Genomic DNA, 13416 nt, shown 5'->3' with positions numbered 1-13416 from the left:
TAGGGAGACTATATACAGGGGGTATCGATACAGAGTCAATGTGCGGGGGCACCGGTTAGTTGAGGTAGTATGTACATGTAGGTAGAGTTATTAAAGTGACTATGCATAGATGACAACAGAGAGTAGCAGTGGTGTAAGGAGGGGGGGCAATGCAAATAGTCTGGGTAGCCCTTTGACTAGATGTTCAGGAGTCTTATGGTTTGGGGGTAGAAGCTGTTTAGAAGCCTCTTGGACCTAGACTTGGTGCTCTGGTATCGCTTGCCGTGCGGTAGCAGAGAGAACAGTCTATGACTAGGGTGGCTGGAGTCTGACAATTTTTATGGCCTACCTCTGACACCTCTTGGTATAGAGGTCCTGGATGGCAGGAAGCATGGCCCCAGTGATGTACTGGGCCATTCGCACTACCCTCTGTAGTGCCTTGCGGTCGGAGGCTGAACTGTTGCCATACCAGGCAGTGATGCAACCAGTCAGGATGCTCTCGATGGTGCAGCTGTAGAACCTTTTGAGGATCTGAGGACCCATGCCAAATCTTTTCAGTCTCCTGAGGTGGAATCGGTTTTGATGTGCCCTCTACACAACTGTCTTGGTGGGCTAGGGTTTTTGGGATGATGGTGTTGATGTGAGCCATGACCAGCCTTTCAAAGCACTTCATGGCTACAGACGTGAGTGCTACGGGTCGGTAGTCATTTAGGCAGGTTACCTTAGTGTTCTTGGGCACAGGCACTATGTTGGTCTGCTTAAAACATGTTGGTATTACAGACTCGGACAGGGAGAGGTTGAAAATGTCAGTGAAGACACTTGCCAATTGGTCCGCGCATGCTCGCAGTACACATCCTGGTAATCCGTCTGGCCATGCGGTCTTGTGAATGTTGACCTGTTTAAAGGTCTTACTGACATCGGCTGCGGAGAGCGTGATCACACAGTCTTCCGGAACAGCTGGTGCTCTCATGCATGTTTCAGTGTTACTTGCCTCGAAGCTAGCATAGAAGTACTTTAGCTTGTCTGGTAGGCTCGTGTCACTGGGCAGCTCTTGGCTGTGCTTCCCTTTGTAGTCTGTAATGGTTTGCATGCCCTGCCACATCTGACGAGCGTCAGAGCCGGTGTAGTACGATTCGATCTTAGTCCTGTATTGATGCTTTGCCTGCTTGATGGGTTGTCGGAGGGCAAAACGGGATTTCTTATAAGCTTCCGTGTTAGAGTCCCGCTCCTTGAAAACGGCAGCTCTACCCTTTAGCTCAGTGCGATTGCTGCCTGTAATCCACGGCTTCTGGTTGGGGTATGTACGTATGGTCACTTTTGGGACGACATCATCGATGCACTTATCGATGAAGCCAATGACTGATGTGGTGTACTCTTCAATTCCATTGGAGGAATCCTGGAACATATTCCAGTCTGTGCTAGCAAAACAGTCCTGTAGCTTAGCATCTGCTTCATCTGACCACTTTTTTTTATTGATCTAGTCACTGGTGCTTCCTGCTTTCATTTTAGCTTGTTAACAGGAATCAGGAGGATAGAATTATGGTCAGATTTGCCGAATGGTGGGCGAGGGAGACCTTTGTATGCGTCTCTGTGTGTGGAGTATAGGTGGTCCAGAGTTCTTTTTCCTCTGGTTACACATTTAACATGCTGATAGAAATTTTGTAAAACAGATTTAAGTTTCCATGCATTAAAGTCCCTGGCTACTAGGAGAACCGCCTCTGGGTGAGCGTTTTCTTGTTTGCTTATGGCGGAATATAACTCCTTCAATGCTGTCTTAGTGCCAGCCTCTGACTGTGGTGGTATGTAAACAGCTAAGAAGAATACAGATGGAAACTCTCTCGGTAGGTAGTGTGGTCTACAGCTTATCATGAGCAATAGCTCGAGACTTCCTTAGATATCGTGCACCAGCTGTTATTTACAAAAATACATAGTCTTACCAGACGCTCTGTTCTATCCTGTTCTAATCATTGAATATTGTAAGCGCTTTCATTGTCTGCTAATATGCCCCCTTTATTTATCCTATGGTTCTAACTTGGGGTACAGGGAGAGCACTGTAAGAACGGCTCATGTTCTGAATTCTGTTGCTGTACATTTCAAAAGTACTAAACAAATAGTTATATTGACTAACGCTACATCCGTCCTAGCACTCTCATTGTCTTAATCAAAATTACGGATTGCCTCTTACCTGCTTGTCGTCACCTTATGCCATAGTTTGTAAATCTCAATTGTCATTAGAAACCACATTTGTTTAAGCAAGTCAGCCCTTTCAGCTATGTTTTTTTAAAAGGCAGTAAATTAGGCTGAATGAACTGTTTCGCTGCCAGACAAGGCTCCGCTGATAGCCAGGTGTAGCAGTGGTAAGGTGTTGAGATAGCTGTTGGGACAGTTTTATGTAGGCCCTAACAGTTTGTGGGCACGGTTTGTCACCGTTATAGTGCAATTAATGTATTGTTTAGTGTTGTGTAGTGTAGTGGCTTTGCTGGAATGCATTCCACTTCATTTTCCTTTGTCTTACTAAGATTTACATGCTAAAATCGCCTCTAGTCCTTCCTAACTCAGTTGCCGGAAAGGAAGGAAACTGCTCAAGGATTTATTTCACCATGAGGCCAATGGTGACTTTAAAACAGTTACATAGTTTAATGGCTGTGATAGGAGAAAACTGAGGATAGATCAACAACATTGTAGTTACTACACAATACTAACCTAAATGACAGAGTGAAAAGAAGGAAGCATCTACAGAATAAAAATATTTCTAAACATGCATCCTATTTGGAATAAGGCACAAAAGTAAAACTGCAAAGAAATGAACATTATGTCCAGAATACAAAGCATTATGTTTGGGGCAAATTCAACACATCATTTTCAAGCATGGTGGTGGCTGCATTATGTTATGGGTATGCTTGTCATCGGCAAGGACTAAGGAGTAAAAATAATTACGGAATAGAGTTAAGCACAGGCAAAATCCTAGAGGAAAACCTGGTTCAGTCTGCTTTCCAACAGAGACAAATTCACCTTTCAGCAGGAAAATAACCTGAAACACAAGCCAAAATATAAACTCAGCAAAAAAAAGAAACGTCCTCTCACTGTCAACTGCGTTTATTTTCAGCAAACTGAACATGTAAATATTTGTATGAACATAACAATGTTCAACAACTGAGACATAAACTGAACAAGTTCCACAGACATGTGACTAACAGAAATTGAATAATGTGTCCCTGAACAAAGGGGGGGTCAAAATCAAAAGTAACATTCAGTATCTGGTGTGGCCACCAGCTGCATTAAGTACTGCAGTGCATCTCCTCCTCATGGACTGCACCAGATTTGCCAGTTCTTGCTGTGAGATGTTACCCCACTCTTCCACCAAGGCACCTGCAAGTTCCCGGACATTTCTGGGGGGAATGGCCCAAGCCCTCACCCTCCGATCCAACAGGTCCCAGACGTGCTCAAAGGGATTGAGATCCGGGCTTTTCGCTGGCAATGGCAGAACACTGACATTCCTGTCTTGCAGGAAATCACGCACAGAACGAGCAGTATGGCTGGTGGGATTGTCATGCTGGAGGGTCATGTCAGGCTGAGCCTGCAGGAAGGGTACCACATGAGGGAGGAGTATGTCTTCCATGTAACGTAAAAAAAATTGAGATTGCCTGCAATGACAACAAGCTCAGTCTGATGATTCTGTGACACACCACCCCTGACCATGACGGACCCTCCACCTCCAAATCGATCCTGCTCCAGAGTACAGGCCTCGGTGTAACGCTCATTCCTTCGACGATAAACGCGAATCCGACCATCACCCCTGGTGAGACAAAACCGCGACTCGTCAGAGAAGATAACTTTTTGCCAGTCCTGTCTGGTCCAGCGATGGTGGGTTTGTGCCCATAGGCGACGTTGTTGCCAGTGATGTCTGGTGAGGACCTGCCTTACAACAGGCCTACAAGCCCTCATTCCAGCCTCTCTCAGCCTATTGCGGACAGTCTGAGCACTGATGGAGGGATTGTGCATTCCTAGTGTAACTCGGGCAGTTGTTGTTGCCATCCTGTACCTGTCTCGCAGGTGTGATGTCTGGATGTACCGATCCTGTGCAGGAGTTGTTACACGTGGTCTGCCACTGCAAGGACGATCAGCTGTCTGTCCTGTCTCCCTGTAGCGCTGTCTTAGGCGTCTCACAGTACAGGCATTGCAATTTATTGCCCTGGCCACATTTGCAGTCCTCATGCCTCCTTGCAGCATGCCTAAGTCACGTTCACGCAGATGAGCAGGGACCCCGGGCATCTTTATTTTGGTGTTTTTCAGAGTCAGTAGAAAGGCCTCTTTAGTGTCCTAAGTTTTCATAACTGTGACCTTAATTGCCTACCGTCTGTAAGCTGTTAGTGTCTTAATGACCGTTCCACAGGTGAATGTTCATTAATTGTTTATGGTTCATTGTACAAGCATGGGAAACAGTGTTTAAACCCTTTACAATGAAGATCTGTGAAGTTATTTGGATTTTTACGAATTTTACGAATTATCTTTGAAAGACAGGGTCCTGAAAAAGGGACGTTTCTTTTTTTGCTGAGTTTACAGTGGAGTTGCTTACCAAGACGATATTGAATGTTCCTGAGTGGCCTAGTTACAGTTTTCACTTAAATCGGCTTGTAAGTCTATGACATTGCTAGCAATGATCAACAACCAACTTGTCAGAGCTTGAAGAATTTTAAAAATAATAATGAGCAAATATTGTACAATTCAAGTGTGCAAAGCTCTTAGACCTTTGGATTCAACATTTTGAACATTGAGATATTAAATAAATGATAGGAAAGAAGCATAGAATCAAAGGAGAAAGAGGCTGGGCCTCTGTAGAAAGACAGATAGCTGTGGAATGTGTTGGAATGGGTTTGGGGAAGGGAGTAGAGCAACTGTTGAGATAGGGGAGACAGATGGACATCTGTGGTCTAGGGGAAGGAATGGTTGAAGTCAGGAGGTGAGGTCAGTTCCCCTTAAGGGAGTAATCAGGGTTTAGTATCTGGTTACCTTCTTCCTGTTGAGCATAAGATGTAACGATTGGAGAGAAGGGGGAGTGTCTTAAGTGGGATATAAATATCTGGATGGGACAAATGTTGGGTTGTCTGATTACAGCTGTACAGAACTTTTGGGAAGAATTAAACTTGGTTAAAGCTTCTCTAGTGTGCGTGGGTTATTTACTCCGAAAAATAAGAACCTAACAGGACTTACCCAGAAAGATTTACAGCTGTAATCACTGCTAAAGGGAATTCTAACATGTATTGACTCAGGGGTTGTAATACTTATATAATCAAGTTATATACAGTTGAAGTCGGAAGTTTACATACACCTTAGCCAAATACATTTAAACTCAGTTTTTCACAATTCCTGACATTTAATCAGTAAAAATTCCCTGTCTTAGGTCAGTTAGGATCACCACTTTATTTTACGAATGTGAAATGTCAGAATAATAGTAGAGAGAATGATTTATTTCAGCTTTTATTTATTTCATGACATTCCCAGTGGGTCAGAAGTTTACATACACTCAATTAGTATTTGGTAGCATTGCCTTTCAATTGTTTAACTTGGGTCAAATGTTTCTGGTAGCTTTCCACAAGCTTCCCACAATAAGTTGGGTGAATTTTGGCCCATTCCTCCTGACAGAGCTGGTGTAACTGAGTCAGGTTTGTAGGCCTCCTTGATCGCACACACTTTTTCAGTTCTGCCCACAAATTTGCTATAGGGTTGAGGTCAGGGCTTTGTGATGGCCACTCCAATACCTTGACTTTGTTGTCCTTAAGCCATTTTGCCACAACTTTGGAAGTATGCTTGGGGTCATTGTCCATTTGGAAGACTCATTTGCGACCAAGCTTTAACTTCCTGCCTGATGTCTTGAGATGTTGCTTCAATATATCCACATAATTTTCCTTTCCTCATGATGCCATCTATTTTGTGAAGTGCACCATTCCCTCCTGCAGCAAAGCACCCCTACAACATGATGCTGCCACCCCCGTGCTTCAAGGTAGGGATGGTGTTCTTGGGCTTGCAAGCCTCTATGGTCATAATGGCCAAACAGTTCTATTTTTGTTTCATCAGACCAGAGGACATTTCTCCAAAAAGTATGTTCTTTGTCCCCATGTGCAGTTGCAAACCGTAGTCTGGCTTTTTTGGGGCGGTTTTGGAGCAGTGGATTCTTCCTTGCTGAGCGTTCTTTCAGGTTATGTCGATATAGGACTCGTTTTACTGTGGATATAGATACTTTTGTACACGTTTCCTCCAGCATCTTCACAAGGTCCTTTACTGTTGTTCCGACATCGATTTTACTTTGGTGCGATTTTCGCACCAAAGTATGTTCATCTCTAGGAGACAGAATGCGTCTCCTTCCTGAGGAGTATGATGGCTGTGTGGTCCCATGGTGTGTATACTTGCGTACTATTGTTTGTACAGATGAACATGGTACCTTCAGGCGTTTGGAAATTGCTTCCAAGAATGAACTAGACTTGTGGAGGTCTACAATTTCTTTTCTGAGGTCTTTTGATTTTCCCATGATGTCAAGCAAAGAGGCACTGAGTTTGAAGGTACGCCTTGAAATACATCCACAGTTACACCTCCAATTGACTCAAATGATGTCAATTAGCCTATCAGAAGCTTCTAAAGCCATGACATAATTTTCAGGAATTTCCCAAGCTGTTTAAAGGCACAGTCAACTTAGTGTATGTAAACTTCTGACCCACTGGAATTGTGATGCAGGGAATTATAAGTGATGCAGTGAATTATAATGTCTGTAAACAATTGTTGGAAAGTAGATGTCCTAACCGACTTGCCAAAACTATAGTTTGTTAACAAGAAATTTGTGGAATGGTTGAAAAATGACTCCAACCTAAGTGTAGGTAAACTTCCGACTTCAACTGTAAGTGTTTGAATTTTTCAAATTTGTATTTTTTTTTTTACTCATCTTTGAATTTTCCTTCCAATTTGACATTACAGAGTATGTTGTGTAGATCATTGACACAAAATTACAATTAAATCAATTTTAATCCCACTTTGTAACACCAATTTTTTGGGGAAAAATGAAGGTGTGTGAATACTTTCTGAAGGCACTGTATAATGATAAATGTACTTTTGTGGAAAGGATGAGAAAGCACACAGAGATTTCAGAGATGTATTCCTCCCAATAAAGAATAGAGCTGTTGAATTAAAAACCTTGACTTTTCATAAATATCCATCCATCTCAATACTACCTCTAGATTCCATAAGACATTAAGCCCCATGTTACTGAGGTTTAAAACCAGAACGTTGAACAGAAAACGATTCAAGATATGTAGAGAAATGCAAAGCCAGGAGTTGGTGAGCCTGGCTGTTCTGTGGGTAGGTCCTCAGTGATTATCTCTAGTAATAAACATTTACAACATACAATAAAATAAATGTTTAGATCTGAATGAGTTCATTTCATTAAAAGATGGAGTGAATTACAAAAATGTATGCACTCACTACTGTAAGTCGCTCTGGATAAGAGCATCTGCTACATTACTAAAATGTAAATGTAATTACATATATGACATATCAACATCCACACTATTCACAGTTCTATATCTGACACTACAGCTGATTCATATTGGATCCTGTAGGTCCCGTTGATCCATTCAAAAAGGGTGGATCCACTCCAAGCCTGAGAGAGTAATGTTAGGGTCTGGGTTAGGGGGTCAGAGGTGGTTGAGTCAGGGGTCAGGGCAGGTCATTGTCCAAAGTTCTAATGATGATGATCTGCTCCATGTCTTCGACAGGGTAGGCTGGATCACAGTGGGAGAGTGGGGAAGAGAAGGAGGAGGAAGATGTACGCAGCTGTTCCACTAGAACACTGAGAGGGTTTGGGCTCAAGTTAGGGGTCGTTGGTTCAGGGTTGTCTGGCTCCTCAGAGTCATGGTTGTCTGGCTCATCGAGGTCAGGGTTGTCTGGCTCCTCGAGGTCAGGGTTGTCTGGCTCCTCGAGGTCAGGGTTGTCTGGCTCCTCGAGGTCAGGGTTGTCTGGCTCCTCGAGGTCATGGTTGTCTGGCTCTTCGAGGTCAGGGTTGTCTGGCTCTTCGAGGTCAGGGTTGTCTGGCTCTTCGAGGTCAGGGTTGTCTGGCTCCTCGAGGTCAGGGTTGTCTGGCTCTTCGAGGTCAGCGTTGTCTGGCTCTTCGAGGTCAGGGTTGTCTGGCTCCTCGAGGTCAGGGTTGTCTGGCTCCTCGAGGTCAGGGTTGTCTGGCTCCTCGAGGTCAGGGTTGTCTGGCTCCTCGAGGTCAGGGTTGTCTGGCTCCTCGTGGTCAGGGTTGTCTGGCTCCTCGAGGTCAGGGTTGTCTGGCTCCTCGTGGTCATGGTTGTCTGGCTCCTCGAGGTTAGGGTTGTCTGGCTCCTCGAGGTCAGGGTTGTCTGGCTCCTCGAGGTCAGGGTTGTCTGGCTCCTCGTGGTCATGGTTGTCTGGCTCCTCGTGAATGGGGCTGGGCGCATCGCGGGAGATTAGCCCCTGGTGGTCGATAGGAATGTTGTGGAGGAGAGCCCCTTCTGGAAACGCCATTGGAACTGGAGAACACACACACAGGTTAACATAGATGGCCAAAAGGATAAGTTGACACACACACACACACACACACACACACACACACACACACACACACACACACACACACACACACACACACCTCACCTAAGTGTTGTCTCTCTTGGTGTTTCTTCAGGCTGCTCAGGCCAGCGTAGGTGTTTCCACACAGCTCACATGTCACACGCTGCTTAACAGCTGGGTCTCCACCTACACACACGCCGCACAGCACACACACACACAAATCTTTCCCCATTCTCTACAACTAGGGCCAGGAGTCTTTCCTGGTCAAGTCACATGGTCGGGAAAAACTCAGAGCAACATCTATAATCTCCATATCAACTCCTTTATCAGTCTATCCATCGCTTCCATCTTCTACCTTCTTCCCGCTACACTTCTATATGGTCCCTTCTTCTCCATCCTCTATTCTTTACCTACATCTCTCTCTCTCCTCTTCCAAGTGACTCTCTCCATCTTTTGTTTACTCTCCACTCCAGGACAGGTGCCCTTCTAGAACACAGTAGATCTACACAACTAACAGACAGTGATTTGTTTGACATCTGGACACTCGGTGCTTGTCATCTTTTCCCTTGGATAGATTTATGTAGTCAAAGTGGTTGGTTCTCACGTGTGTGTGTGTGTGTTTGGTAGACTCACTGTTGTGGATGCGGGAGTGTTTGTTGAGTTCTCGTTTGGTAATGAAGGCCTTCTGACACACCAGACACTCGTGTGGAGCTTCACCTGGAAAACACACAGAAATGCGGACACACACGTCAGAGAATACAGGGACCCATGCTCACACACACACCATCAAGACAAATTTAACTGGTAATGTTTCTCTTTGCTTCAGTGTGTTACCTGTGTGTTTGCGTTTGTGTGTGATGAGAGAGGAAGAGACGGAGAAGGCCATCCCGCAATCGTCACATTGGTAAGGTTTCTCTCCTGTGTGGATCCTCATGTGATAGGTCAGAGTGCTGGCCTGGGCAAAACCCTTCCCACACTGTTCACAAATATAAGGCTTCTCTCCACTGTGCTTCCTATATGGACACACACATGGACACACACACAGGTAGATAGATACACACAAATAGGTCTTCTCTCCACACACGCACATGCACACACACTCAGACACACACAGTCCTACCTGCTGTGTATCTTGTAGTTAGATGAGGTAGCGAACTGCAGCCCACATTGTTCACAGGTGTAAGGTTTCTCTTCTCCGTGGTACATTCGACAATGAGCCACCAACTGACACTTCTGGGCAAAACCCTTGTCACACTGAGAACATGCAAACGGCTTCTCTCCTAGAAAGGCAGAGAGACAGTTAGGGTGTCTCACACCTGTATGTGTATGCGGAGGAGTGTGTGTGTGTGTGTGTGTCTTACCCGTGTGTATGCTAGCTATGTGTGTGTGTGTGTGTCTCTTACCTGTGTGTATGCTAGCTATGTGTGTGTGTGTGTGTGTGTGTGTGTGTCTTACCCATGTGTATGCTAGCTATGTGTGTGTGTGTGTGTGTGTGTGTGTGTGTGTGTGTGTGTGTGTGTATCTTACCTGTGTGTATGCGGAGGTGAGTCTTGAGCTGGTTTCCCTGTGTGAAGGCTCTGGAACAGAAGAGACACTGGAAAGGTTTCACTCCTTTATGGATCCTCATGTGTCTCCTCAGACTACTGATCTCAGAGAACTCTTTGTTACACTCAGCACACACTGGCTTCTCTTTCACCTGTTGGTTCTTCAACACAGCCTTCCCCTCATCCCCCTCTCCATCGCTCGATCTGTTCTCCTTCAGTTTCCCTCTTCCTCTGCCTCTGCCTCTCCCTCTCTTCACTCCTCTCCTCTCTCCACTGCTCCTCCTTTGCCTCTTGACAGGTTTCAATGATGAAGGGCTGAGGTCTGTCTCATTCTCCTCAACGATCTGAAGGTCTGACTCCTTCAACGACAGATCCCTCCTCATTCCTCCTCCCCTCCCCCTTCCTCTCCCTCTCCCCCTGCCCCTCTGAGGCTGGGGGACTGTTGCGTCATCTTGGGTGTCGTCATGGCTAGGTGATGTTGGGTTGCTAGGCAAGGTTTGGTTTCCATGTGAGGTCTGGTTGCGAGGTGTGGCCTTGGGCTTTCTTCCCTTTCTTTTCCTCGATCCTCTTCGGGGGGATGTTGGGGGGCTTGGGGAGGGAGGGGTGTACTCTGGATCTCCCCGCTCTTCTTCCTCCCCCTTCTCTCCTTCCCTCTCCTCCTCCCTCTCTACCGAGCCCCCTCCAGAAACGCAGGACAAGGGCTTGAACTCCTCTGGGGTGGGGGGTGAGGGTAAGCAATGGGGGGAGGGGGGAGGTGAGGCTGACTCTATCCTCATCTCCTGTTGGCTATCAGACTTGTCTTTCAGGTGACGCTCCGCCTCCCTCATCCCCAGGAACACCGCCGCTCCCAGCACGGCCTCCGACCCCTCACTGTTATCATGGCAACCACAAATAAACAAGAGATCAATAACAAAAACAGATAAACAACAGATTAACAACAATATCGTATCCTACATAGCACAGGAGTTTGGTGGCACCTTCATTTGGGAGGACGGGCTCATAGTAATGGCTGGAATGGAATAAAAGGAATGGTAATCGAACTGAAACACATGCTTTCCATGTGTTTGATACCATTCCATTCACTCCATTCCTGCCCTCAGCAGCCTCCTGTGATACACAGTTATTGTGATGGTATGATGGTGGTGTAGTCGTATTATACATAGGGAGTAGTAGGGGCGCTTACACACCTTTTGATTTGATGAATAGTATTGCCACACCAATTGCTAAATTAGCTTCTACACATCAGTGTAGTGATGTACCTACCTGTCAGTGTGTAGTTCTCCAGAATAGATATATTTCAGCAGGGTGTACAGGGCCTGCTCACTGACAAACTCCGGGTTAAGGGTTGTGACCAGGTGACCTCTGTCAGGCAGTGCGGAGAAGAACCCGCTGAACGCCGCCAGGACATTACGGTGCGCTCGGAACAGCGTGTCGCCCACGACGACCGTGATGTCACACAGAACGTTGCTTTCCCGCTGCCAACGCAGCTGCTCCAACAGGTGCTCGCTGTGGGCCAGCTGTGACATTACTGCTTCCAGGTTCACGCTGGGGTCAAACTGCAGGGAGGGGAATTAATTTCAATCGGATTGTTTTTTAACTAACAGTGCAATACCTTTACTAAAAGGTCTTTATGTCAGAGGAGATAGTGTGCATGAAAGGTTGTTGCTGTTTATATCTGAGAAATCTACTAACCGTGCAGGCTAGGACAGGGCCAACCTCAGACTGACAGTATTTAAAGGGAAAATCTACATCCATTTCTGGACGTATAAATGAATTATATATCCTCATGGATTCTTGAAGAATATAACTTAGAAATGCCTCATGAGCTTAGTTCAACTGTCACACTTCATCAGGACCCAAAATATAAGCTTGTTTAACTCCAATGTTTGTAAACATTGGAAATATAAACAAACACTGTAAAACCTAAAAACATGATTAAAACTATGTTGATATCTTGGATGGTCAGTCCTTGTATCCATATTCCTATGAATTTGAGAGTGGTTACATTTCTCCAGGTCCAGCCCTCATCTTTTAACCAAAACATTCTTAATGTTTAAACAGTCAATCTTTTCTCTCCCAAAATAATAATAATTTACCATTCTACCATTCTACCATTCTAGTTCTTTACTTCTCTCTCCCCCAGCAAGATACACATAACACAATTACATAAATACACATGTACTCACCCTTTATAATAATGTTATTGTTTGGTTGAAAGTGTGTATCAGGTGTTCTGTTGGGATAAAAATAAGTGATTTAAATGAATACACAATTACAACCACAACACTCATCTCATCGAACAGTTTAGCCAACATTATGAAAATAAAAGTTCCTCAGTTCCATGGCTAACTGCGAAAATCAGCTACGTTCTGTTCAACCATTACTGATATATCAATTTAATTGTGAATCATTCTGATGCTATAATTATAATTGTACATTAAGATAAACGTTTATGAAGCTTGAAACCATTTCATTTCTCTTACGTTTTGATTTCGCGGTTTAAGTTACTGTTAATAACAAAGCGCTCTTATTTCGAAATGCGACGAGGAGCGCGGTAAACTAGCGAAGTTAGTCAATTTTAAAATGACGGGGCATTCAGGAGGGTAACCAGGTGGACAAATGTAACATTAAAAACATTATACCTATGAAATGTAGAAATAGAACATATAGAGGGATTTAAATGTGTAAAATAAAAATACCGTATTTTATAATCCCTTTAACGAAGTAGCCATTTTCAGATGACGTCAGACCACGAAGTCCGCTGCTCAAGTCTCGCGTTGTTTGAAAATGTACATTAAAACGTTTATATGAAGTGGAAAGACAAACTGATGTCTCTTTATTGAATATAAATCATATTTACAATCCAAACAGGAACGTCACAGTGCATTTATTTAGTACTGTACAGAACAATCTCTGCTTTCTTGCCCTTTGGTACCGTTTTGTGCTGCTACCATGTTACGTTGTCGTCTTATTAGAAAATAAAGGAAAGCCGCACACTCTAAGAGCTCAGATGCAAAAATTTTAATAACCAACGTTTCGACAGCTAAGCTGTCTTCATCAGGGTATCATCACAAACACTGAGAGATGAGTCATTTATATAGTGTCAAGAGACACACAGGTGTTTGTAATCATGGCCAAGTTGTGTGTCTCTTGACACTATATAAATGACTCATCTCTCAGTGTTTGTGATGATACCCTGATGAAGACAGCTTAGCTGTCGAAACGTTGGTTATTAAAATTTTTGCATCTGAGCTCTTAGAGTGTGCGGCTTTCCTTTATTTTCTAGTGTTCTGCTCCGCTAGCCAGCACCTCGCCT

General features: G+C 44.5%; 1 protein-coding gene across 2 annotated transcripts; it reads right to left on the bottom strand.

Annotated features, from left to right (window-relative positions):
* Positions 1-7106: 7106 nt before the first annotated feature.
* On the bottom strand, positions 7107-12856 carry mynn (myoneurin). 2 transcript variants are annotated; one of them, XM_029695664.1, is made up of 9 exons: positions 12800-12856; positions 12287-12333; positions 11364-11656; positions 10084-10970; positions 9677-9836; positions 9391-9569; positions 9190-9273; positions 8641-8742; positions 7107-8516 (listed from the first exon to the last, which is right to left on the bottom strand). In XM_029695664.1, the coding sequence occupies exons 3-9, from the start codon at positions 11624-11626 to the stop codon at positions 7684-7686; spliced, it is 2508 nt and encodes an 835-aa protein (XP_029551524.1). In that variant the 5' UTR covers positions 11627-11656; positions 12287-12333; positions 12800-12856; the 3' UTR covers positions 7107-7683. The 2 variants fall into 2 exon arrangements, with proteins under 2 accessions (XP_029551524.1, XP_029551532.1); XM_029695672.1 differs by lacking the exon at positions 12800-12856 and adding an exon at positions 12584-12714.
* Between the last annotated feature and the right edge of the window lie 560 nt (positions 12857-13416).

This window comes from Salmo trutta, chromosome 2, assembly GCF_901001165.1.
Source record: "Salmo trutta chromosome 2, fSalTru1.1, whole genome shotgun sequence".
Taxonomy (NCBI): Eukaryota; Metazoa; Chordata; class Actinopteri; order Salmoniformes; family Salmonidae; genus Salmo; species Salmo trutta.
Note: the sequence above shows the minus strand (reverse complement) of the source record. Positions and strands in the feature narration are given on the sequence as shown.